At 42.0% G+C, this 23,785-nt stretch overlaps 1 protein-coding gene across 2 annotated transcripts in view; it reads left to right on the top strand.

The window, feature by feature from the left end:
* Positions 1–23,785, top strand: part of MAPKAP1 (MAPK associated protein 1) — a 175,241-nt gene that overhangs the window by 30,545 nt on the left and 120,911 nt on the right. For both annotated transcript variants that reach the window (XM_073639781.1, XM_073639780.1), the window contains exon 5: positions 18,491–18,663. In XM_073639781.1, coding sequence (XP_073495882.1) covers positions 18,491–18,663 — 173 coding nt within the window. The remainder of the gene's footprint in view (positions 1–18,490; positions 18,664–23,785) is intronic.

The following is a 23,785-nucleotide window of genomic DNA, read 5'->3' as shown; positions in this document are numbered from 1 at the left end:
ATATTACATTAATGCTGCTAATGAATCCTTTATTGCACTTTTTAAGTATTGGCAATGACCAAAAAAAGAATGAACCATGCTGTTCTGTCATAGACTGCCAGATGGAGCTTGCAGTTTCCAATGATGTAGGGGAACAGGAACATTTCGGGAACACTTGTCACCTTCTTAAAGGGAATCTGTCACAAGGTTTTTCTATGTAATCTGACAGCAGCATGATGTCGGGGCAGTGGCGTAACCACAGTCCATTGGGACATCTATCCTGGTATATATATATCCCACATTCTGATGTATATGTCCCCCATCCGGTTATATATGTCCCCCATCCGGTTACATATATCCCCTATCCTGGTATATACAGGTGCATCTCGCAACATTAGAATATCATCAAAAAGTTAATTTATTTCAGTTCTTCAATACAAAAAGTGAAACTCCTCTATTATATAGAGTCATTACACACAGAGTGATCTATTTCACGTGTTTATTTCTGTTAATGTTGATGATTATGGCTACAGCCAATGAAGACACAACAGTCGTTATCTCAGTAAATTAGAATACTTTATAACAACAGCTTGAAAAATTATTTTAAAATCTGAAATGTCCTACTGAAATGTCTGTTCAGTAAATGCACTCAATACTTGGTCGGGCTCCTTTTGCATCAATTACTGCATCAATGAAGCAATGTGGCATGGAGGCGATCAGCCTGTGGCACTGCTGAGGGGTTATGGAAGCCCAGGTGGCTTTGATAGCAGCCTTCAGCTGGTCTGCATTGTTGGGTCTGGTGTCTCTCATCTTCCTCTTGACAATACCCCATAGATTCTCTATAATAGATTCTCTATGGGGTTAAGGTCAGGCGAGTTTGCTGCCAATCAAGCACAGTGATACTGTTGTGTGTAAACCAGGTATTGGTACTTTTGGCAGTGTGAACAGGGGCCAAGTCCTGCTGGAGAATGACATTTCCATCTCCAAAAAGCTTGTCGGCAGAGGAAAGCATGAAGTGCTCTAAAATGTCCTGGTAGACGGCTGCGCTGACTTTGGTCTTGATAAAACACAGTGGACCTACACCAGCAGATGACATGGCTCCCCAAACCATCACTGATTGTGGAGACTTCACACTAGACCTCCAGCAGATTGGATTGTGGCCTCTCCACTCTTCCTCCAGACTCTGGGACCTTGTGGAGTGTCAATGACTGCCTTCTGGACATCTGTCAAGTCAGCAGTCTTCCCCATGATTGTGGAGCCTACTGAAACGGACTAAGGGACCTTTTTCTAAACGCTTAGGAAGCCTTTGCAGGTGCTTTTTGTTAATTATTCAAATTTACTGAGATAATGACTTTTGTGTCTTCATTGGCTGTAAGCCAAAATCATCAGCATTAACAGAAATATACACTTGAAATAGATCCCTCTGTGTGTAATGACTCTATACAGGGTGGTCCAAAAGTAGGTGTACAGAAAGTGTAATAAGGTTATGAAGGTTATGGAACAGTCACAGGAGATAAGTATCTCGAAATTCTAATGAATCAAGTTGTTCCCCAGTTACAGCAACAGCCTAATTCAAATGACCTTTATTTCCAACAAGATGGAGCCCCTCCACATTATTCAAGAGTGGTCCGCGAGTATCTTGATAAAACATTTCCTAATAAATGGATTGGCCGAAGAGGCCCACTTGATTGGCCGGCACGTTCACCAGACTTGACCCCAATGGATTTTTTCTTTTGGGGAGCACTCAAGGACAAAGTTTATAGTCGAAAACCAAAAAGTGTCAGTGATTTGAAAAATGACATAAGAGATGCAATTCAAGAAATTAATACCCAAAGAGACTTGTGCAAAAAAGTTTGTTGAAGCGAAAGAGGCGACTTCAAAGCTGTGCAAATTGTAATGGAAAACAGTTTGAGCTCCTGCGTTGATAAAATTTAAGGGCTTTTGTATTACTGTTCAGAATAAAATTTAATTGTCAATGTTATGCTTGTGCTAATAAATATAATATTAGATATAAATCAAAATAAATGTTATTATTTTCTGTCCACCTACTTTTGGACCATCCTGTATAATATAGGAGTTTCACTTTTTGTATTGAAGAACTGAAATAAATTAACTTTTTGATATTCTAATTTTGTGAGATGCACCTGTATATCCCCTTTTGTGGTATATATGTCCTTCATCATGGTATGTATGCCCCTTATCGTGGCCCAATCCTGGTATATATATTATACTCACCTTCCCTTTGCTCCCCTGCTGCGTGGCGTCCTCTTTTGAAGCTGGCAGCTGACTTCAGCATGTAAGTGACGGGAGTGCATGACGTCGCTGCCATGCGTCCCCAGTCACATGCACACCAACATCAGCTGCTGGCCTCTGATTGGCCGGCAGCATGCAGTGCTGCTCACACACCCGACGGGTCTCTGCTCCGCTATACACTTCAGATGAACGTGTGTCCTTAAGACGCACATCCAGTCGAAGTTTGTGCTGGCGTCGGCGGGTCCCTCACCCACACTGGCCTCCACCCGTGCAGTGACTACCTCTGCGACCGTGTTCGTTATGCTCCTGTTTAGAAACTGAAAACCTGATTACAGTGATGTCACTTACTGCTTGGTGCAGTTTTCATAGAATCCCTGTTTTCTCTGCTGTAGATGTAGCAGTGCTCAGAATGCTGAGCTCTGTATAACCCCGCCCACATCCTGGATTGGCAGATTTCTGAGGTGAGGATTAGCCTGACTGTCTGGCATGTGACAACTACAACCCCTGGCAAAAATTATGGAATCACCGGGCTCGGAGGATGTTCATTCAGTTGTTTAATGTTGTTGAAAAAAAGCAGATCACAGACATGGCACAAAACTAAAGTCATTTCAAATGGCAACTTTAGGGCTTTGAGAAACACTAAAAGAAATCAAGATTAAAATGTGGTACTCAGTAAGGGTAATTTTTTTTTCAGAACAAGCAGAGGGAAAAAATTATGGAATCACTCAATTCTGAGGAAAAAATTATGGAATCATGAAAAACAAACACAAAAGAACACTCCAATACATCACTAGTATTTTGTTGCACCACCTCTGGCTTTAATAACAGCTTGCAGTCTCTGAAGCATGGACTTAATGAGTGATAAACAGTACTCTTCATCAATCTGCCTCCAACTTTCTCTGATTGCTGTTCTCAGATCAGCTTTGCAGGTTGGAGCCTTGTCATGGACCATTTTCTTCAACTTCCACCAAAGATTTTCAATTGGATTGAGATCCGGACTATTTGCAGGCCATGACATTGACCTTATGAGTCTTTCAAGGAATGTTTTCACAGTTTTTGCTCTATGGCAGGATGCATTATCATCTTGAAAAATGATGTCATCATCCCCAAACATCCTTTCAATTGATGGGATAAGAAAACTGTCCAAAATATCAATGTAAACTTGGGCATTTATTGAAGATGTAATGACAGCCATCTCCCCAGTGCCTTTACCTGACATGCAGCCCCATATCATCAATGACTGAGGAAATTTGCATGTTCTCTTCATGCAGTCATCTTTATAAATCTCATTGGAACGGCACCAAACAAAAGTTCCAGCATCATTACCTTGCCCAATGCAGATTCGCGATTCATCACTGAATATGACTTTCATCCAGTCATCCACAGTCCACGATTGCTTTTCCTTAGCCCATTGTAACCTTGTTTTTTTCTGTTTAGGTGTTAATGATGGCTTATGTTTAGCTTTTCTGTATGTAAATCCCATTTCCTTTAGGCGGTTTCTTACAGCTCGGTCACAGACATTGACTCCAGTTTCCTCCCATTCCTTCCTCATTTGTTTTGTTGTGCATTTCCTGTTTTGGAGACATATTACTTTAAGCTTCCTGTCTTGACGCTTTGTCTTCCTTGGTCTACCAGTATGTTTGCCTTTAACAACCTTCCCATGTTGTTTGTATTTGGTCCAGATTTTAGACACAGCTGACTGTGAACAACCAACATCTTTTGCAACATTGTGTGATGATTTACCTTCTTTTAAGAGTTTGATAATCCTCTCCTTTGTTTAATTTGACATCTCTCGTTTTGGAGCCATGATCCAGTCCACTTGGTGCAACAGCTCTCCAAGGTGTGATCACTCCTTTTTAGATGCAGACTAACAAGCAGATCTAATTTGATGCTGGTGTTAGTTTTGGAAATGAAAATTTACCGGGTGATTCCATCATTTTTACCTCAGAATTGAGTGATTCCATCATTTTTTTCCTCAGAATTGAGTGATTCCATAATTTTTTCCCTCTGCTTGGTCTGAAAAAAATCACCCTTACTGAGTACCACTTTTTTTTTTTTCTTAATTTCTTTTAGTGTTTCTTAAAGCCCTAAAGTTGCCATTTGAAATGACTTTAGTTTTGTGCCATGTCTGTGATCTGCTTTTTTTCAACAACATTAAACAACTGAATGAACATCCTCCGAGCCCGGTGATTCCATAATTTTTGCCAGGGGTTGTAGTCCAGCAGTGATAATCTCCTGCTGATAAAACACTGATTGTATTGAAGTGACAGCAAGCAGCCCAGTAAGTGACCTATTGCTGGAATCGGCGTCTCAGCCCCTACATCCTGCATCTTTCAGATAACAGCAAAACCTGCTAACAGATTCCCTTTAAAGGTGCCTTGAAGGGCAAAAAAAGATGCAGGTTTGTGCGGGTTCTTTTGCTTGTTTCCGTTTATTTGTACCAGCTGCAAAGACCTGGATGATTCAGTAGAATTGTTTTCCTTCTTTAGGCTCCATTCACATTTCCATTTTTCATGGACCGGCCACAGGTCTTCTGACCCATACTCAATAGTCTCATACCCATGGCCAATTTGGGCATCCAGCCTTAGCCCCTGTCTCCTCAACATTTTTTTTCAGTTGGGGAAGCTGAATGGCCACTAGTATTATTACTATTAGCCAAAGTACACGTCCCGTATCTAGTTCGAGTATTTTTGCAAGGATTTGTTCCCTGAAATCCGCAGCACTTCTGCATCTGAAATTTGGAAATATTTTCCTTCCTTATTTTTGCGTTTTTGCATGCTTTTTTTGTTTGTTGCATAAATGTACACCCCCCACCCACCCACCAAAAAAATAATGCATGAAAGCATTTCAATACCTGAATATTTAAGCTCCCCATTGAAATGAGTGTATAAAATCCACACCGAAAAGTTGCATTTCTGCAACAGATTCGTGCGGATTTTAAAGAAATGCAACAAAAGCCAATTTCTTGAAATAAAAATACAACTTGTGGGTGAGAGCAAGTTAAAACTCATCCACTTTTCTGGGACTGTAAAATGCTGCGGATTTTACATGCAAAAAAATCTGCATTAGATACGCAACGTCTGAATCTGGTTTAAGACCATAGTTATATATGTCAGATTTGACTTTCCTAAAAAAATGTATTTTCTTTTTTTTTGTTATACAGATGAATGGAACAACTAAGAAATCTGTGTGTGATTATATCATATCATAGCTTCCATAAAAGTTACCTAATTTTCCTAGGGTCCCTAAAGGGGATTTGTCACCAGGTTTTTTACTACCTGACCTGAGAGCAGCATGATGTTGCTGATTTCAGCGATGTATCACTTGTTAAGCTGCTTGGTACAGTTTTGATTAAAATCACTGTTTTCTCTGCTGTAGATCTAGCAGTGAGCTGTGTATAACTCCACCCACACCCCTGATTGGCAGCTTCCTGTGTACATTATCAGCCAGCTGCCAATCGGTGCTGGGGGTGTGGTTACACAGCAGGAAGACTACATGGCCCGAGACAACTAGTCCTTCTGATTTAAAACACTGATTTTATTGAAACAAAAGCACACAGCCTAGTAAGTGACACATCGCTGGAATCAGGATTTCTCCTACAGCATGCTGTTCTCAGATTACCTGCTGACTAATACCCTTTTAAAACAAATGTAACTTATTATGCACAGGTAACAAATTTAGGTGACACAGAGAGTTTCTTTTACTGACACTAGCCCGCCAGCACTAATATTCTATTTAATCCTGACTTTTTTCATAGTTCCTCTCTCCGTCCTGTTTTCTCTACCACCGTTCTTTTTTTTTTTTCTTTTTTTTTTCCTCTTGAGAGCAGTGGGCGCTAACAATTGTTATTTCTCCGATATCAATGAACCTCAATAATTTTATGATTGAGCGCATTGTGGCAAGAGGGAGTCGTCTGGCGGCTATGACTATAGGGTTCAGAGCCCTTTTGAGCTGCACCTTCTTTGTTCGCCGGCTCTTTCTATTTTCCACATTACAGTATTTGTGGCATGTTATGCTAATGTCAAGCTATTTACCACTCTTATTCTACACTACTCACTAATTACGCTGACAGCAAAATTGAGATTTTTTTTTTACAGGGAAGGAAAGTGGGGGGAGGGGGTGGTGTCGTAAGTTTCCAAGGGTTAAGAGATGCCTTTTTAAATAAAGGCAAAAAATAAAAATAAAAACCCCGCATTCTGTTTTTTTTTTTCCTGTCGAGATAAACCCGTTTCAGGCGATTACATTCCAGCCCGCTTCACAAAGGCGCAGTTTTCGTAAACCTCTCATCAGTGGAGCTTGGCAGTAATTGCAACGAGAGAAACTTGTAATTTTCCTGAAGGATCTGACACAGTCGGAATTAAAAATCAAGGCGCCCTCCTGAATGCCAGTTCATTACAAATTAACAGCAGTCCATAGGAAAGCAGCAGGCTGGGGCGTGCCGAAAAAAAACCGATCAGGATAAAGAAACCCAACATTTGAGTCTGTCACCGCTCCGGAGCTCGAACGGCCCACGAACAAATTAATGACACATTGTCAAGGCGGATAAAAGAAAAAAAAAGTTACATCAAATTAACACATCGGATCCCAGCATATTAATGCTCAATGTTGCACCTGAAAAGACGGCCGATAATATATCCAGATAGAGCGCCAGTCTCCGGGATACTGCAAAATGATCAGTGATCGTCGGACAGTGCCCCATACACACCCGATCTTTTTCCGCTCTTACCATAGCCTTTACTCACCCGATCCACATTTTTATAAATCTTCCTGACCCTCTCAAATGCAATGGATACAGCTGACGTCCACCTTAAAGGGTACAAACAGCGATGATGATTGGCGGGACAGACATTTTTGGGGGCGGTAACACACGGCGCATGCTTATTGCGAAGCTTCCGATAACGGAATGTTCGCGTTTTTTATTGCATTCCAAATTTGGGGGCGGAATGAAAATCTGGGAAAAAGAGTTGACATGTTGCGGCTCGATCACAGGTCAAGTTGTGTTCCGGAAATATATATATATTTTTTAAATCTCGAAAAAGCTGTGGATTTTGCACTTGGAAATCAGCACAGAATATCCGTTCCATATTTGCACTCCTCAGATGGTTCACACTGGGTAGATCCACCATGGAAATTCCGTATCGGAAAATCCACAACGGCAAAAAAAAATCCAAAACACTGCGTATTTAGTTAAGGAAATTCCACCACTAATTTGCTGCATTGTAAAGGGTGAAATCCACAGCATAAATTGATGCTCTGTGGATTTCCCCTGCATTGAGTGGATGAGTTCATGAAAACCCTGCTAATTCTGTACGTAGTGGACAAGCACATGCCCTTAAAGTAAACTGGACAAGAGGACCACCAGGTCAAAAGTGGCCATTTCTGCTCTTAAATGAAGAGCCATGGACATCATTTTTTTTCCATACTCTGCGAGTTTTGTGGGATTTTTCAGGGTGTTTTTAACCAGCAAAAAAAATAAAACCACCTAACACAGCCAGATTTAAAGTGCAAGTTATCAAACTTAGTTTTTAAACTCAGCATGGTGTAAGTGTACCGATTTTTTTATTTTTTCCTTTGCTTTTTTTTATGGACTCTCTATGGAGAAATTGCCTAAGAAAAAGTTTGTATTTATAGAAATAATTATGTCACAAAAAACAGTGGTAAAAAAACAAAACAAAATAAAGAAACAAAGCATGAAAATTATGGTGTTATAAGCCGGAGAATAAAAACACTGGAAAAAGAAAATTTGTGTGACGGAAACAAAACCTAAAAGATTCAAGATTTGTCTGGCTTGGACAATGGCGGCTCGGTCTGTGGGTTCTAGAACAGAACTCTGGGAGACTTGCTGATGGTCTCCTTTGCAACCGGCTGTCATGGATGATCCTCAGTGTACAAGATGTTTTTTTGTTCCTTTTTAAAGGACTGTTGTAGTCAAAGCCCAAAGAAATGGTCAAAAGCGATTTCAGAAATAAAGGCTGTACTTAATCTTATTAGATCGAAATAGAGTTGTCGATGCAATAGAATGAGCTATGGAATCCATCACCTGTGACAATGGCCTGTGGCTGCTGATCATTATACTATATGGGGGACTATGGGGAGTGCATTATACTATATGGGGGACTATGGGGAGTGCATTATACTGTATGGAGGACTATGGGGAGTGCATTATACTGTATGGAGGACTATAGGGAGTGCATTATACTGTATGGAGGACTGTGGGGCCCATTAAACTGTATGGAGGACTATGTGGGGCCCATTAAACTGTATGGAGGACTATGTGGGGCCCATTATTCTGTTTGGAGGACTATGTGGGACCCATTATTCTGTATGGAGGACTATGTGGGGCCCATTATTCTGTATGGAGGACTATGTGGGGCCCATTATTCTGTATGGAGGACTATGTGGGCCCCATTATTCTGTATGGAGGACTATGTGGGGCCCATTATTCTGTATGGAGGACTATGTGGGGCCCATTATTCTGTATGGAGGACTATGTGGAGCCCATTATTCTGTATGGAGCACTATGTGGGGCCCATTATTCTGTATGGAGGACTATGTGGGGCCCATTAAACTGTATGGAGGACTATGTGGGGCCCCTTATACTGTATGGAGGACTATGTGGGGCCCATTATACTGTATACTTGTTAGCCCGCGACACTGTCCAAGTTTTTCATTTTGGCCCTCTGTGAGTTTGACATCACTGTCAAGATGTCTAAAGCCAGCAACCCCTTTAACACTTTACCTGTCCAAAATAAAAAGGCATAAGAAACGCATGGATTTCTGTCTTGAAAATCTCTCGAAAACCACGTTGGATTTTAGGCAACGTTCACACGTCCATATAGTCTGGTCTGGGCCGACAGCGGATCTCGACAGCTTCATATAGTTTTATGTGCCTCCAAGGCTGTTACGAGAGTCAGGAGACCTGCTAGATGGTCCCTATAGAGACCGAGAAATATGGAAGTGTGAATTTGGCTTAAGCATAACCAAAGGTTAGCGGACTGCTGCCCATAGTAAAGGAATCCACGCTTTGATCAGAAGAGCCACCTGGTAAACTAAATGTAATCATTCTTTATTTTCGAATATTTCGTAAACACAAACAGGATCAATATTATGAGGAATCCTAATTTTCTTTGTATATGATGATGGGGCGATCACCAATAGTACCATTTTTGGCACCAGGTGGCTCAGTAAGCGAATGTTTCTCTAGGCTCCATGTGCGCCAAGGCTTTGCATCTCACTCTGGCGTTCCAACATTTTAATGACGAGGCCGTCGTTCTTCATGACAGCTGGAATGGGAATCCAGTTTCGGCAGCACCTGTACCTCCGTACCCCGGCTTGTTCTATTTCCATGGAGAAAGTCCTCGACTCCGTCAGTTAATTAGCACAATCGTATGCAAGGCTGGAATATTTATTTAATACATCACGCCGACATCTGAGCCAATTTGTGTCATTAGAGAATCTGCGAATGTGGAAATCACTCGTACTAAATTATGGGGGAGTAAGACTTGAATGAGAGGGAACAAGTGAAGAAATTACATTTATTTTATAATGTCTTGTCTGCTGTCACTTACTACCATACTGCTATGGAGCGGGAGAGAAAATTCGGGTGAGGCACCTGGTGTGGGTTAGAACCAATCCTAAATATCGCCCACCAGGGTTTCAAGCTGATATTTAAGTGGGAGACTAAAAGGATCCGGGGGTCTACGTTTTAAAATGCCCAATGCTTCTCTCCTCCAAAAACATTTCTCAGAGGAGACTCTGGGGCTCCCATACGCTTTTATTTTCTTACTGTGATTTAAAGGGCATCTGTCAGTAGGATCACCCCTCCTAAGCCGTCTATATGGGCATGTAGGTCATAGCTGAATAAAATGACACCTTGATATTTGTGATCTGATGTTTTATTCCAGGGAATTGCGCATTTTTCTTAATATGCAAATGAGCTGTTAAGATCTATGGGGTGGACATAGATCTCCCTGAGAATCTGCCGCCAGAGATTATTGTAAATGACAGGGGGAGTTACCAGTGTGAGACATGGAGATCAGGAGAGCAGACTGTCAGCCATTACATGTCTCACACTGGTAACTCCCCCTATCCGTTACAATAATCTCTGGAGGTAGATTCTCCGGGAGATGTATGTCCGGCCCATAGATCTTAACAGCTCATTTGCATATTAAGAAAAACGCAGACTTCTCTAGAATAAAACACCTTGACTTCTGTTATCCGATGTCTTATTCTAGAGAAATCTGCGTTTTTCTTAATACGTAAATGAGCTGTTAAGACCTATGGGCCGGACATAGATCTCCATGAGAATCTGCCTCCAGAGATTATTATAAATGATAGGGGGAGTTACCAGTGTGAAACATGTAATGGCTGACAGTCTGCTCTCCTGATCTCCATGTCTCACACTGGTAACTCCTCCTATCATTTATAATAACCTCTGGAGGAAGATTCTCCAGGAGATCTATGTCCGGCCCATAGATCTTAACGGCTCATTTACATATTAAGAAAAACGCAGATTTCTCTGGAATAAAACATCGGATCGCAGATATCAAGGGGTCATTTTATTCTCCATCCTATGATTTGTATGCCTATATAGACGGCTTAGGAGGGTGGATACTACTGACAGATTCCCTTATTTGCCGAAAAATATAAGAATCGGTTGACAGAAACATTATTTTATTACATTACCGTTATTTGGTATTTCTGCAGAAATAAAGTCATGCTATTAATACTTATAATTTTGATACAATATTTTCATTACCCTACAAAAAAGCCACTTCCTTAAAGGGTTTGTCCACATCATGGACAATTTTTTTTCCCACTTAAATGCATGTATTTGAAGCTATCATTTTTTTTTGATAATATGGGTTTTACTAAAAAGTTTACACCGTCAGACTTTTACAGACTTTTTGTTTTCCTGCACATACAACTTTGATGTGGTTTACGGTCATAAATCAGCTGAGAGGAGCGGAGATTACGGGCTCATTCACACGTCCGATTTTCACGTATCAGTGCAATTCATGTTTTTGACTGATGGCACTCGTACCTGTCATAGTCTGATTGTTTTGCGGTATTGGGGAAATCGCTGATACATGTCTGATTTAGATCTGCGAATCGGATCAAAATCAGCGATACAAGTCAATGGGTCTGTGAAAAAAATCGGAGCACACTCTCATGACATCTGAGTGCTGTCCAATTTTCGGAGACTGCCAGAAAGGAAAAGGTGGCAAAATCTTTTTTTTTTTTCTCCACGTACTGGCTACACTCAGATCAAAGTATAATCAGAAAAATCGGTCCGATTTTCTCGTAAGACAGATAAAATACGAACAAGTCCCAACGGGCTTACTGACTGATTCTCAGTTAACTCATTCTGCAACCAGTAATAGACTTTGCAGTACAGAAGGCAAACGGTGCAAAATTTTTAATGAAACCCAATTGCAAAAAAATGACTTTAAGCTGCACTGACATGCATTCAGGAATAAAAAAAAAATAGACAATTCCTTTAAGCCATCTTCTGACCTTGTACGAGCCGCTTCCTCATGGGGGAAAGTGCACTTGTGGGTGAGCTGTGACTTTGTAAACAGAATTCTTATAGTCGCATGCCGTCCCGTTATTATTTTTTATTCCTTTTGACTACTGGAGCCGATAAGAGGACAATGTGATTTTTGGGGAAATGCAATCTCTCCTGCCTCTTTCCTTTCATACGTAATTAACTTCTTCTTCACCACGAGCTGCTGGAATAAAACATGAGCGTTAGTTCAGCCCCGGAGCTGATGTTGTAGCGATGATTGCGATAGAGATAAAGTATTTCTCGCGGCAGATTCTGCCTAGCGGAGCCTTAAACCATCTGGCCCCATAATTAAATAATAGTCGCGGTAGTAATCCACGTCGGGTCCCCGCTCCCTGCCACCCGCCATACAGAATCCTAATTGATAACAAATTATTAGATCTGCCTCTGATAAGGTTCCTTCCGCTATCCCATGCACACCTTTAAGATCTAGCGGCGCGGGGGGATTCTGGGAATCTCATCTATAATACATAGTGTAAGGGGAGGGCTGAGGATTCGGAATAAGCCCCAGAAAAAAAACATTGCAAATTTTGTAGTTTGTCAACCAAGGGCTGTTTAATATTGTGTGCAAGATGCGGTTTTATTATGCACCTCTTTACACTGGTTTTATGTATATTTATACATACGTTCCCCCCCCCCCACCCCACCCCTAAAAGTGCTTTTTACTGTCGTACCCCAGCAGTCGGAGCCATGTCACATTAGCGGAGCACTTTCCCAGCAAGTCTAGAATTAAATTGTCTTGGAGGTCATTTCAAGAGTGCTCCAAATTTGCTGTATAATTTAGGAGCATGTTAATGACTACACTGTAACCTTTCCACAAGACCCATCAGCCGGTAATGGAGAATAAGAACACGTTTCCCCCCGGTGGACTTTCATTAAATCCTGCCAGACGACGTCCAGAATTTCCATGGGGGAGAGGGGGGTGCCCCATAAGATCTATGCCCTCCTTTCAAAGCGATTCCCTTTATGGATGTTCAAAAGCAGTTTTAATGACTTAAAATGGAAAAGTTTCGAAATTTTGTTACAGATATATTACTTATAAAAAAAAAAATAGTACTTACTGTTGTGTTTTTGTTATTTTTGACTGGTGAATTGGAAACTTGAAAGGGTTATTGCCATTTTTGTAAATGGTTATCAACCAATAGATCTTGTAAATGCAAGTAATTTTGCAATTTACTGTTTATTAAAATTGTCAGCTGTTCATGAGATATTAACAGTTTTCTTTTTGTTTACAATTTGTTGCCTTGGAGACCGACCACCGCTCCTAGACAGCAGAACATGCCCAGTGCCTACCAGCTCTTTTTTTTTATCGAGCTTGTGCGCACTGTTTTGGAGCTGGCCAGGATTGCCAGAGTGCGCTGTTATGTCACCGTATAATCCTACTGTGGGGTCTACAAGGTAGACAGCAGCAGTGGTCGGTCTCCAAGGCAACGATGTGTAAACAAAAGAAAAGTGTTAATATCTCAAGAATGGCTGCTAATTTTAGTAAGCAGCAAATTGCAAAACTGCTTGTTTTTACAAGTCCTGTTGGACAGTATTTGTCTGTGAAGGTTGGGAATACCCCTTTAAGTAGTGTGGTCTGTATATTTCGGCGAGATATTAGCGGTGTCTGGGCAAGGTGGGTGGCAATCGCAGTGGGATGAGGGATGTTAGTAACACCCTGCTTTCTCAGAAATCGGAATAAGTAACAAATGGCTCAAATGGGTCCAAAATAAACCCTCTCAGAGGGCGGATAGAGACACAGAAATCTATTGGGACGTTACAAAATGAATTTATAATGAATTACTACTGGCAGATTTTGTGGATTTGCGGCAGATTTTCCTAGTTGCAAAGAAGGCTAAAGAAACATCTGCACCAGATATCAATTTCTGTAGCCTGTAGATGAGATTTGTACTACTGCTTAGCTGCTACTGTATGGCTGAGTCTTTTTGCTGATACTTTGGAGCAGAATATCCAAGTTTTTGAGGAGTTTTGCATTTTTGAGAAAGATTTTGAGAGTGCTCAGTTTCTGCTCCAAAAACTCTTCAAAAAAGTCTGTGTTCACATAGCGGTTTCACACATCCGACTTTCATGGTCCAAGTGCGAATAGCAATATCCAGACCGGCCACGGGTCTCCTGACCCAAACTCAACAGCTTTGTAGGAATTAATGCGGGTGTTGGTTCGGTTCAGGAGACACCCAACATCGAGGTCTACACCCGGCCAAAACTAATAATTTTCCGAACTCAGATCCATGGGGAATATTTTTTAATACATGTGCAGTAGATGCTACGTGTTCATTTACACCTTTTGAGGTTGCATAAAAATACATCTCGTAGTCTGCACTAAAAATTAATTAGCATAATAGTCATACAAGATTTTATCTTTTTTAGCTGTAGATTGTTGTTTGCTTTTTTTTTTTTTTCACTTTTGATGTGCATTTGTAATGTGGATTTAACTGCAGAAACATTAACAGCGCTGCAGCCAATCAATGAGCTCAACAGCTCCGATCCGTCAAGTCTGACAGCTGCTGAGCTCCGTTATTGGCTGCAGCGCTGTTAATGTTACATCAGCACTGCAGACAATAACAGATATCGGGAGCAGTGGCGGAGAATCAGTCCTAGACCCGGGGAGGGTGAGTAAAAGCACAAAAATTTATCTTTTTTGTGATTTTAAAACAAACCGAAGCCGGGGGTGGGGGACAGAGGTGTTCCGAAACCGAAAAATCCATCTGAAATCTAAAAAGAATTTCTCCATCCAAAATGTCCAACACATATAGATAGGAATTTATCAAGACTTTTGCGCCAATGTTCTGGCAACAAAAAGTTGCAAACTTTTTAGGAGTTTTGTTGTTCTCGACACTTTTAATAAGCGGGTGTGATGAACTATGCAAATAGCCAGATTTATTAATTGCAACTTAAAAAAATAAATAAATCAGAATTCTCACTCCAAAATGGCTCTAGGCACAGAATTGTTATAGCTAAACACATTTTGGTGCTAAAATAGACAATTCAGTAACAAGGAAAGCTGACTTTAACTGGAACCTGTTAGGCGATTCTTGCTGCCCATATCGCGGGCATTATTAATCGCATCCGGGCTGTACGATTGAAGATCCTTTTGGCCGGCTCTTCCCAGTGCTTCTGCAGATGATTAACAGGTCTCTATCTCACGTATACATAGGGAGAGACCTGTCAATCATCTGCAGGGGCGGAACTAGACTAGTTTCGTCTCTCCCTATGGTCCCGGGCCAGATCTTCAAAGCATATCGCTCCTAAAAATAATACATCTGGCTTTCCCGCATATACTACGCAGTGGATAGTTTCACTTAGACCAGGACTACACCTAATCTTCTGTAGTTAGATGTTTTTCTATATAGTAGTTTTTTATTTGCTAAAATTAGCTACTTTTTAATGTTTTTTTATATATATAATTGCTCTGCAAACCCGACTTGTAGCAGTGAAAACAAAAAATTGCCGCGTACTCACTTGACTTAACTTATTGCTTTTGCTGTTATCCAGTACAGGAGCATTGTTGTGATTTGCGGGATCCCGGAGGTCAGGTCCCATCAATCAGGGAGCAATGTTCTATCCTAGCGATATGCCATTACTTCTTACGATTATTATTACACCGCATTGTGGGAACACTAAACCTAGAAATAAATGTTTAAATTAAACAAGAAATATAGCCGCCCTCGCTGCCGCTGCAGGATTTTCTGTTCGATCCTAAAACTGCCAGACTAACACAGGAGTTAATTTCTTGCAGATCTATTCTTTTCCTTGCTAAATCCTTTAAGAAAAGGCAAGGCTTGACCGTTTTTTTTTTTTTTTTTTCTCGTACTGTATACAGGAGAAAAGGGGGGGAGGCTCCTGCTGCAGAAAGAAGCAAAATGGTAAAGAGGAAGAGGAGGGAGATGGTTGAGCTCATTGGACACAGAGATGATTCCTTTTATGTATTTCTCAGTTTTAATTGTAATCGGAGACAAAAGGGCATTAAAAAATGACTGCATTAAAGGGGTATTCTCAAATTTGGAAGTTGTCCCCTGTCCATGGGATAAGGGGGTCTTTTTCCCTTTCATCGATCCTGAGAGCCAGGACTTTAAAGAGCCCAGTGCAAATGGAGCGGTGGTCGATCGTGTGCATGGGAGGGCTGAGCGCAACGCTCATTAAAGCTAGCCTTATGTTGGCCGACCCCACCGATATCAACTAGTTCGGCCGTCTGTCTTATGTGTATGGGGGCACCGGACAAACGATGGTCGGGAGTGATCTTTCGGCCAACAGCCATCCAATGTGTATGGCCGGCCTAACGGTGAGTACAGTGCACATGATAGACCGCTGCTGGTTTTCGGGATGGAGGTAGTCCTGGCAGATAGGGGAGGACCTCCAATCCTTAGAACACCCCTTTAAGGCAGAAAGTTTTTTTTTTTTTGCATTCTCTGTATGTAGTGTCTTCTATAAAACATTTATCTTGCTTCCAATACAAAAAAGTAAAATAAAATTCTACAGAATTACCAGGCACAGTCAGATGATATTCCCTAGTTTTACCCCGTCGGTGTGCACTGTTGGCTGCCATTTTTGTAAGCCTGTACACTGCTTATAGAAGGAATGTGTATATGTTGGGGAATTGCCTTTTATGCAGTTTTCTCATCTAAAATAATGATATATTCTATATGCACTGTTCTTGAAAAACATTGCCCAGCAGTGTCGCTCCGGTACTGAAACTATGAGGTCACCGGCGCTTTAATGGCTGACTGCTTCACCGCTTTCCGCCTCTAACCGTATAATCTGTACTCGATTAATCAAGCCTGTTAGCGTGGCACCACGCGATCCATAACGCCTAATCTTCATGTAAAACTATGCAGGGATACGTAAATGTTGTCCCGAGCTTGTAAATATTTCCGCCTTTAGTGCTCAGTCATTAACAAGGAATTAATGTGACTCTCGTTAGGCCTCTACCCGCCATTTATTTCCCGGAAGGAGTTAAAAAAGAAAAAAAAAAGCGCGGCCTTGTTTGGCCATGTAGATGAGCAACAAATCAATTTTTATGTGGCTGTTTTCCTTTGGTTTAATGTACAGATCCCTAATGAACCCGCTTACTCCCGATGCAAGTTTATTTACAAGCCCGTAAAAGAAAGGAGGGGTGGAAAAAAAAGAGGAGGCTTGCACTTTATTTCACAGCGTGATATCATCTTCTGACATAAATAACGGCACGGAACAAAGGCGACGGGCGCAGAACACAAAGCCGGCAGTGCCGATAGTCATCCGAGTACAAGCAAATAAAGTCACTGCCAAGTAGTTAGGATATAGTGCAAGGCGCAAACCCTGGTGTGCTGCCATGACGGTCTCCACTCTTTTCACCCCATTCATTGCTTTTAGAATCAACAGTAGCTCATGGCCTGACCGGAAAAAGGTCTAAGACTTATTGAAGATCAATTCAGATGTAAAAGGGAGTAGGTCACTAGGTTTTTCTTGCAACCCCTTGATATGAGACCGGCTGCCCCTTTTATGAGTCCCACACTGTTGTCACGGGTGTGTCAGGTGTAATAGATAGTCACTCTGGATCTAGCTGTTGAAGGTCACTGCGCTTTGCATTGCAGACACCTTCTTAATTCTTCTTCCTTTAAGACCCAGCGCAGCCTCCTTCCTGCTGCTGATTGACACACCCTTGCATGGGAGTTAAAAATCCTCAGTTTGCTCCAGGGAATCACCGGTGATATTCCTATGTACAGGCTTGGAGCACTAGCAGTTGGCTAGTTTCTTCTCTGGTGCCCTTGGAGGACAGTTGGCGTTACTCCTCTGGTGTCTGCTCAAGCTAAGTTCACCCTCTTTGTTTGTCTACCTTGTTGTCTTTAGTTTGTAGTGGGGCCTTACCAGTGCTCACCCTTCCCCGGGCCAAGCTCTAGTGTCATCCAGGGTTTAGGGTCCTGCTCGACGATAGGTATGGAACCTATATAGGGACAGAAGGGTAGGCAGGGTGATATTAGATCTGCCTAGGGGTCTCCACTCCCCCTTTCCCTAGTGTTTGGGCTTCCTCCCCCTCTTCCCTTTGTGTTGCACTTAGTCTTTCCCACACCTTGCGTGACAACTGTATACTCATCATCTTTGAGTAGTCCGGTAGGCGTCTCCTGACCGTGCTCGGGGGTCTCCTCTGTGCCCGCAGTCGCCACCTCCCCTAGTTTGATGGAGGTGGATGATTTCACCTATGTTGTCCACACGGCCTGTTCATTTCTCCTGCCGGCGTAGGTCTTGTTCCCTACTGCTCAGGTGTGAAAGATGAACAGGCCGTGTGGATAACTTGGGAGGCGTCCACTACATCAATAAAGCTTGGAGAGGAGGCGATTGCAGACACAGAGGGGGCACCGAGCATGGTCCAGAGACACCCACTGGTTAGCTTACCACATTTTTGGAGGTACACGGGGAAGCTGGGCTGATATCGAAGTTTGCTATTAAAGAGGACTTAAAGGTGGCGGCCAAGGTCTATAAGCCTGGTGACCGGTTCCCTTTAAATCTATTTCTAGGACAATTAGGTAGGTAGGTTTTACCTACATTTCTAAAGCTCCTAAACAGCAGGTGACCTTGTTATCTATAACAATGTAGAACTGCCGGACTTTCCGTATTATAGGCGTCACCAATCTTTTGTAACTTTGGCCGTTTGTGCAGATTTAGGTGGAAGTACCACTCCATGACATACCTAAAGTTTTTGTGTTTCCTTTTTTCTAGGGTCACGTGGGAACCACTGCCACCAAGAAGATAGATGTGTATCTCGCGATGCAAGCTAGCCAGGACAAGATGCTGCCCATGACGGTGGTGACCATTGCCAATGCCAAGGTCCATGACCTCATTGGTCTCATCTGTTGGCAGTACACCACGGAAGGACGGGAACCAAAACTAAAGTAACCAACCACTTTATCATTAATAATAATAATACATTTTATGTGTTGGGTCATCTGCAAAAAGATTTGCACTGCCCTGTTCCCGCACCCAGTCCGGAACTCCATGGCAGCCAGACCAGGGCAGTGTTCAATTTTGCTGCCTACATCTTCTACACCTTTGACATTTGCCAGGTACCTAGTGACTAAGGTATCAACTTTCATCTTGATGTCGCAGAGACCTAGTAAACACCACAATGGCTGCCGAAGAAGTGAAGACTGTTCTTGTCTGGCTGCCATAGAGGACTGGATGTTGAACCAAGACAGCACCAATCTTTTTGCTCAACTCTATTGATCACCTATCCAGAGGAGCCGAAGATGACATCCGCAGAAATGAAGGCTGCTCTTGTCTGGCTTCCACAGTGGAGCGGACTACAGTCTACGCTTCCGATTGTAACTTCTAGGAGTGATCAACTTTTACTGAAAAGGACAAGAAATAATAAACTAACATCTCAGACTCTGGAAGGGAACGTTTTACCAAAGATCATGAAACATTTCATTGTGTCTTTTGAAACCAGAGAGATTTGTTTTTGAGTTAAGCAAAAAAAAATAATACACTAGGACCCTGGTCCAGCAACCACGTGGTTAGTTCGTAACTGGTGGACCAGAGCCCAGCAATCCTCCTTTTACCTGCTGATATCCCCTGCACGTCTTCTGATTAGTAGGCCTGGCGCAACTTTGCGGCTGGACACATGCATAATATCTCATCGGGCCTGCTGATCGGCAGAGGCGCTAGGGATACCGGCAGGTAGGAGGAGGTTCGCAGGTCTTTGGTCCTGCAAATCTTTTTGCTCATCTCTAAGCGCACAGTCAGATGGCCGTATTACTCACACAAGGATGACATCGCAATACTCGGACTGGCCGTCAGCTCTCCTGACCTGAGCATGACAGCTGTATAGCAATACATGCTGTCACACTCAGATCAGGAGAGCCGACGGCCAGTCGAAGGATTGGCTGGCTACTCCAGATTAGAAACCCCTCTTTATATAACTGTTTACTCTACTCTAGACTTGGGTTTACTAAACCAAACTCATTACTTATAAGATAAGTAACCTGTAAATTCACCTTGCTGCCTATAAATGTCATCCCAGATGGCTGCCATGCCACTTCACCAGCCAGCGAGTACCATGCTGCTTCACCAGCCAGTCCGCAGATTGTGATGCGATCCTTGTGCCGTCTCACAGTGCCCTTCTATTTATTGATTGGACAGGCTGTCTCCTGTAGATTAGAAACCCTCTTTATAGCCACTGTTTACTCCATACTTGGTTTTACTAAACCGGACTCATTCCTTATAGGATAAGTAACCTGTAAATTCACCTTGCTGCCTATAAATGCCATCCCAGATGGCTGCCAGGCTGCTTCACCAGCCAGCGAGTTTCAGATTGCACAGACTCGTATCCAGTGTTCTAGTTGGTGCCTTTTGGAGAGAGAGCGGTTCCCTCAATTCTTTTTACCCTTCGGAAAAATAACAAGCCAATGAATTAAAAGCTGTTACTCCGCTGTCAATAATTACCTCCACGGTAGGGTTACGTAAGTTAAAGTTAAAACCGAGCTATGGCGGAGCACTTTCCCTTGACAATGACTACTGGCGAGCCGGCTGTGCGAGCGGGGAACGCCATTCATTAGCGCACCCGGGTCACCATAGAATTTCAGAAAATTGATACTGACAAATATATCGGTTTTAATTCCACGTTGGCAATCCATTCTGTAGAAATGTACAGCCTCCGCTAATATTAATGTGTCATTATTACTTGCCGGATCTAATAATAAATATCTCTTAAGCATGACAAGTTAGTATAGATCAGCCAGAAGGGGCAAACTTGCCCTGCCGCCTCCGAAGCAAAAGGTTTTGGGAATTAATTGAGGGAATTTCAAATCAGGTAGCAAGCAAAATAACTCAGTGCCACATTCAATCAATAGCCAGAGTAAATCAGCTACTTTTAATTCCCGAAAATGATCCATATAGATCAAGCGAGCAATTAAACAATTAGCATGCACTTTGAGATTAATTAATTTCCACATCAATCATGCAATTAAAACCGGAGATTCTAAAAGGGGGAGTCTGAGCGCTGCTGTGAGTAGAGGTCCCTGGTTATGTGCAATGAATATTAGCGCTCACTGTGACAACATTAACGCGTTTTAGGCCATAGATCGTAAAATGCACGAATACCATATTACAAATACTTTCACATCTGTTGGGATTTAAAGGGACAGCACCCTTTTTTTTTATCTCAGTGTAAGGAAGAAGTGCTGATAAAATTGCTCTTTTGTGTCCTTTGATTATATGTTAATGTTGTATTATGCCCCAGCCATCGTAATGTCATATATGTGTGGATTTTTACGTCCAGCCCTAATGATGTCATCGGGTGCAGGCACCCCAGGGAGAAGCCGTGCAATTGACCGCGAGATAAACATTATAGTAATAAATGTCTGTCAGCATGATGATAGAAATGTAGAAATCTCACGGACACACTGTGGATGCTTTCAGGCTGTCGGGGCATGTTGGGAGTTGTAGTTTCATTATAGCCGGAGTACTGGAGGCTGCTGATCCATGGACATAACTATAATTACTATAGATGCTTTATGGTGGTAACATTAGCCATCAAAGGCTATAAACCTTTTCAGTTTTTACATAAGTTACTGGATACCTGTAGATAATTACTCTACGTTTCAGTCTGCAATTTTCATGCTTTCATGCATTTTCAGTACCCTTGATATGCATTTTGTTGCCGGATTCAAGTTTCAGATTTTTCACTTGTGGGAGTGACTTTCCCAGTAATATAGGCTTTAATTAGGGCGCTACTGTCTTCAGTAGCCTATATATCTGCACAGCTTCTATCCTGCACTTATTTCCTCTTCACATGCTTTCCTCCTTTTTTTACTAATCAAACTTTCTGGTCAGCACTCATAGATAGAAGACTGTAGTGCTCTTTATTAGGGAACATCCCTCCAAGCAAAAGTGCAACACACTACGGCACTCACTCGTGCAATTTAAAGATTTATTGGTAAGTCAGCATATTAAAAGAAATAGAAAGGAGTGCCAATGTTTCGGTCTTTCCCAGACCTTGAACATGGCATATGATTCATAGCAGATACAAGGACAGTCAGCCCCTGTATCTGCAATGAACCATAGGACATAGGCCATGATCAAGATTTCGGATGAACTAAAGCATCGGCAATGCTTTTCATATACCGACTTACCAATAAATCTTAAAATTGCATATCTATTTTTTAATTGCATCTTTAAATTGTGTGAGTTCTGTAGTGTTTTGCACTATTTTTCTCCTTTTTTTACGGTATGTTTTCTCTGCCCTCCTTGAGACTGTACATGCTTTCTCCCTCTGTTTGCCGGTGTACAGCCTCATTCCCTACCCTACTACTATCTCTACCACTAGAAGGAGGGATAGTGAGCACAGAGCCATCAGGCACAAAAGCTGTGATGGATGTGAAATATTTTTGCTGAGCAATCAGCTAAAGAACTTAAAGACACAATACAGCAGCAGAAAATGGTAGAAAATGTTTAATGCAGACTATTTAAAATGTAGTTTTAGGAAGGAAATGAACAACAAAAAAAGAATTCAGTGCAATTGAGTGAATATTCGTTGTTTTTTTTTCTAAAGCTTACGAGTTTGCACAGTTCATTGATTGGCATAGTCAGTTTTTGTTAGAAGGGTCCCCTGACAATAAGCCACTGTTTTGTTTTGCTGCTGAAGCTTCCAGCTATCAGCCTGGTCAGTGGGGAAATCCAACAACAAGTATTCAGTTCCCCTTCAGCATACCCACAGGTAAAATGAAGCATTACACAATTCAAATTAAAATCAATGGGCAGTCTGTGAAATTCAACAACTTTCTGAGCTCTCCAGAGTGAGTGATGCCCCTTGTAGGATTCCCACATTGCTGTAGTTTGCGGATATTGATATTGATCCACGGACAACTCCTTATGAGGCTAAGTGCGCACGATCAGGATTTGAAGCAGAAATTTCCTGTGCGTTTCTGCATCTCCTTGGCAGGAAAAACGCTGCGGAAATTCCACGCGTTTTTGACGCGTTTTTTTTTTTGTACATCAATGAATGCTTTTTGGAGCTAAATAAAGTTATTTTGTGGGACATTGCTTAAACCCTTGGATTACCTTCAGATCTGGGGTGAGTATAATGGTTAATTTAAATGATTAAAGAATGTGTCTGGTGTATTTCAAATAAAGTGTTTATTGTGTGTTTATTTAACTCTTTGCTTTAATTATGTTTGGTCATGAAAAGGTCTGATTTGACACCTTGTCATAACCAAACAAAAGAGCTAGGTGTCAGCCGATTCCATACACCCAATCTTCATTAGCATCTCTATTCATGTAATTTATGCGGCTGCTGTGAGCTGCTATTTTTAGCCTGGGAAGGTGCCATTTGCAAACATGGTCCCTGGCCATTATTAACAGCTCACAGCTGTTTTGTTAGCTGCTATGTCCCCCAGATCAGCACTCAGCAGTGCTTTGGATGCAGCGTATTTTGTTGTGTCCAAAATGCAGTGTTCTAATGCTGCTCTTTTCATGTCGGTACATGTGAATCCACCACATATAATGACACTTCAATCGGTCAAAATGTGCAGTAGAGACTAGAATGTCCACTACAGAAATTGACATGTTGCGGGTGAGTTTGGGTACGTGGCCATGATCAGGAGCCGCTGCAGGTTTGACGCTGCGTGTTTTACACAGCATCAAACCCGCAGAATCCAGATGTTACAGCATAGTGGATGGGATCTCTAGAAATCCCATGTCAAATATGCATGCATCAGAGGCTGCGAATCACCCGTGAACACTGACATGCGGCGTCTTTCAGGACCGCAGCATGTCAAATTCTCTTGCGGAGTCGCTAGTCTTCACAAAAGAAATTTGACCACTAGAATGTATAGAATGCGGTAAATCCGCATGGTTCAGTGAACATGTGGATTTCCCTGCATTCAATAGAATTCAACATTTTTGGCGCAGCAAAAATATGCGTCCAAATCGCTGCTACGTCCGGATCGTGGGCACAGACTGTAAAATTAAAAAAATGGCGTGGGCTTCTGTGTAATTTTTATAACCAGCAGAGGGAAA

The sequence above is a fragment of the Phyllobates terribilis genome, unplaced genomic scaffold (genome assembly GCF_046119375.1).
Source record: "Phyllobates terribilis strain yellow unplaced genomic scaffold, ASM4611937v1 Scaffold_7__3_contigs__length_470593459, whole genome shotgun sequence".
Taxonomy (NCBI): Eukaryota; Metazoa; Chordata; class Amphibia; order Anura; family Dendrobatidae; genus Phyllobates; species Phyllobates terribilis.
Note: the sequence above shows the minus strand (reverse complement) of the source record. Positions and strands in the feature narration are given on the sequence as shown.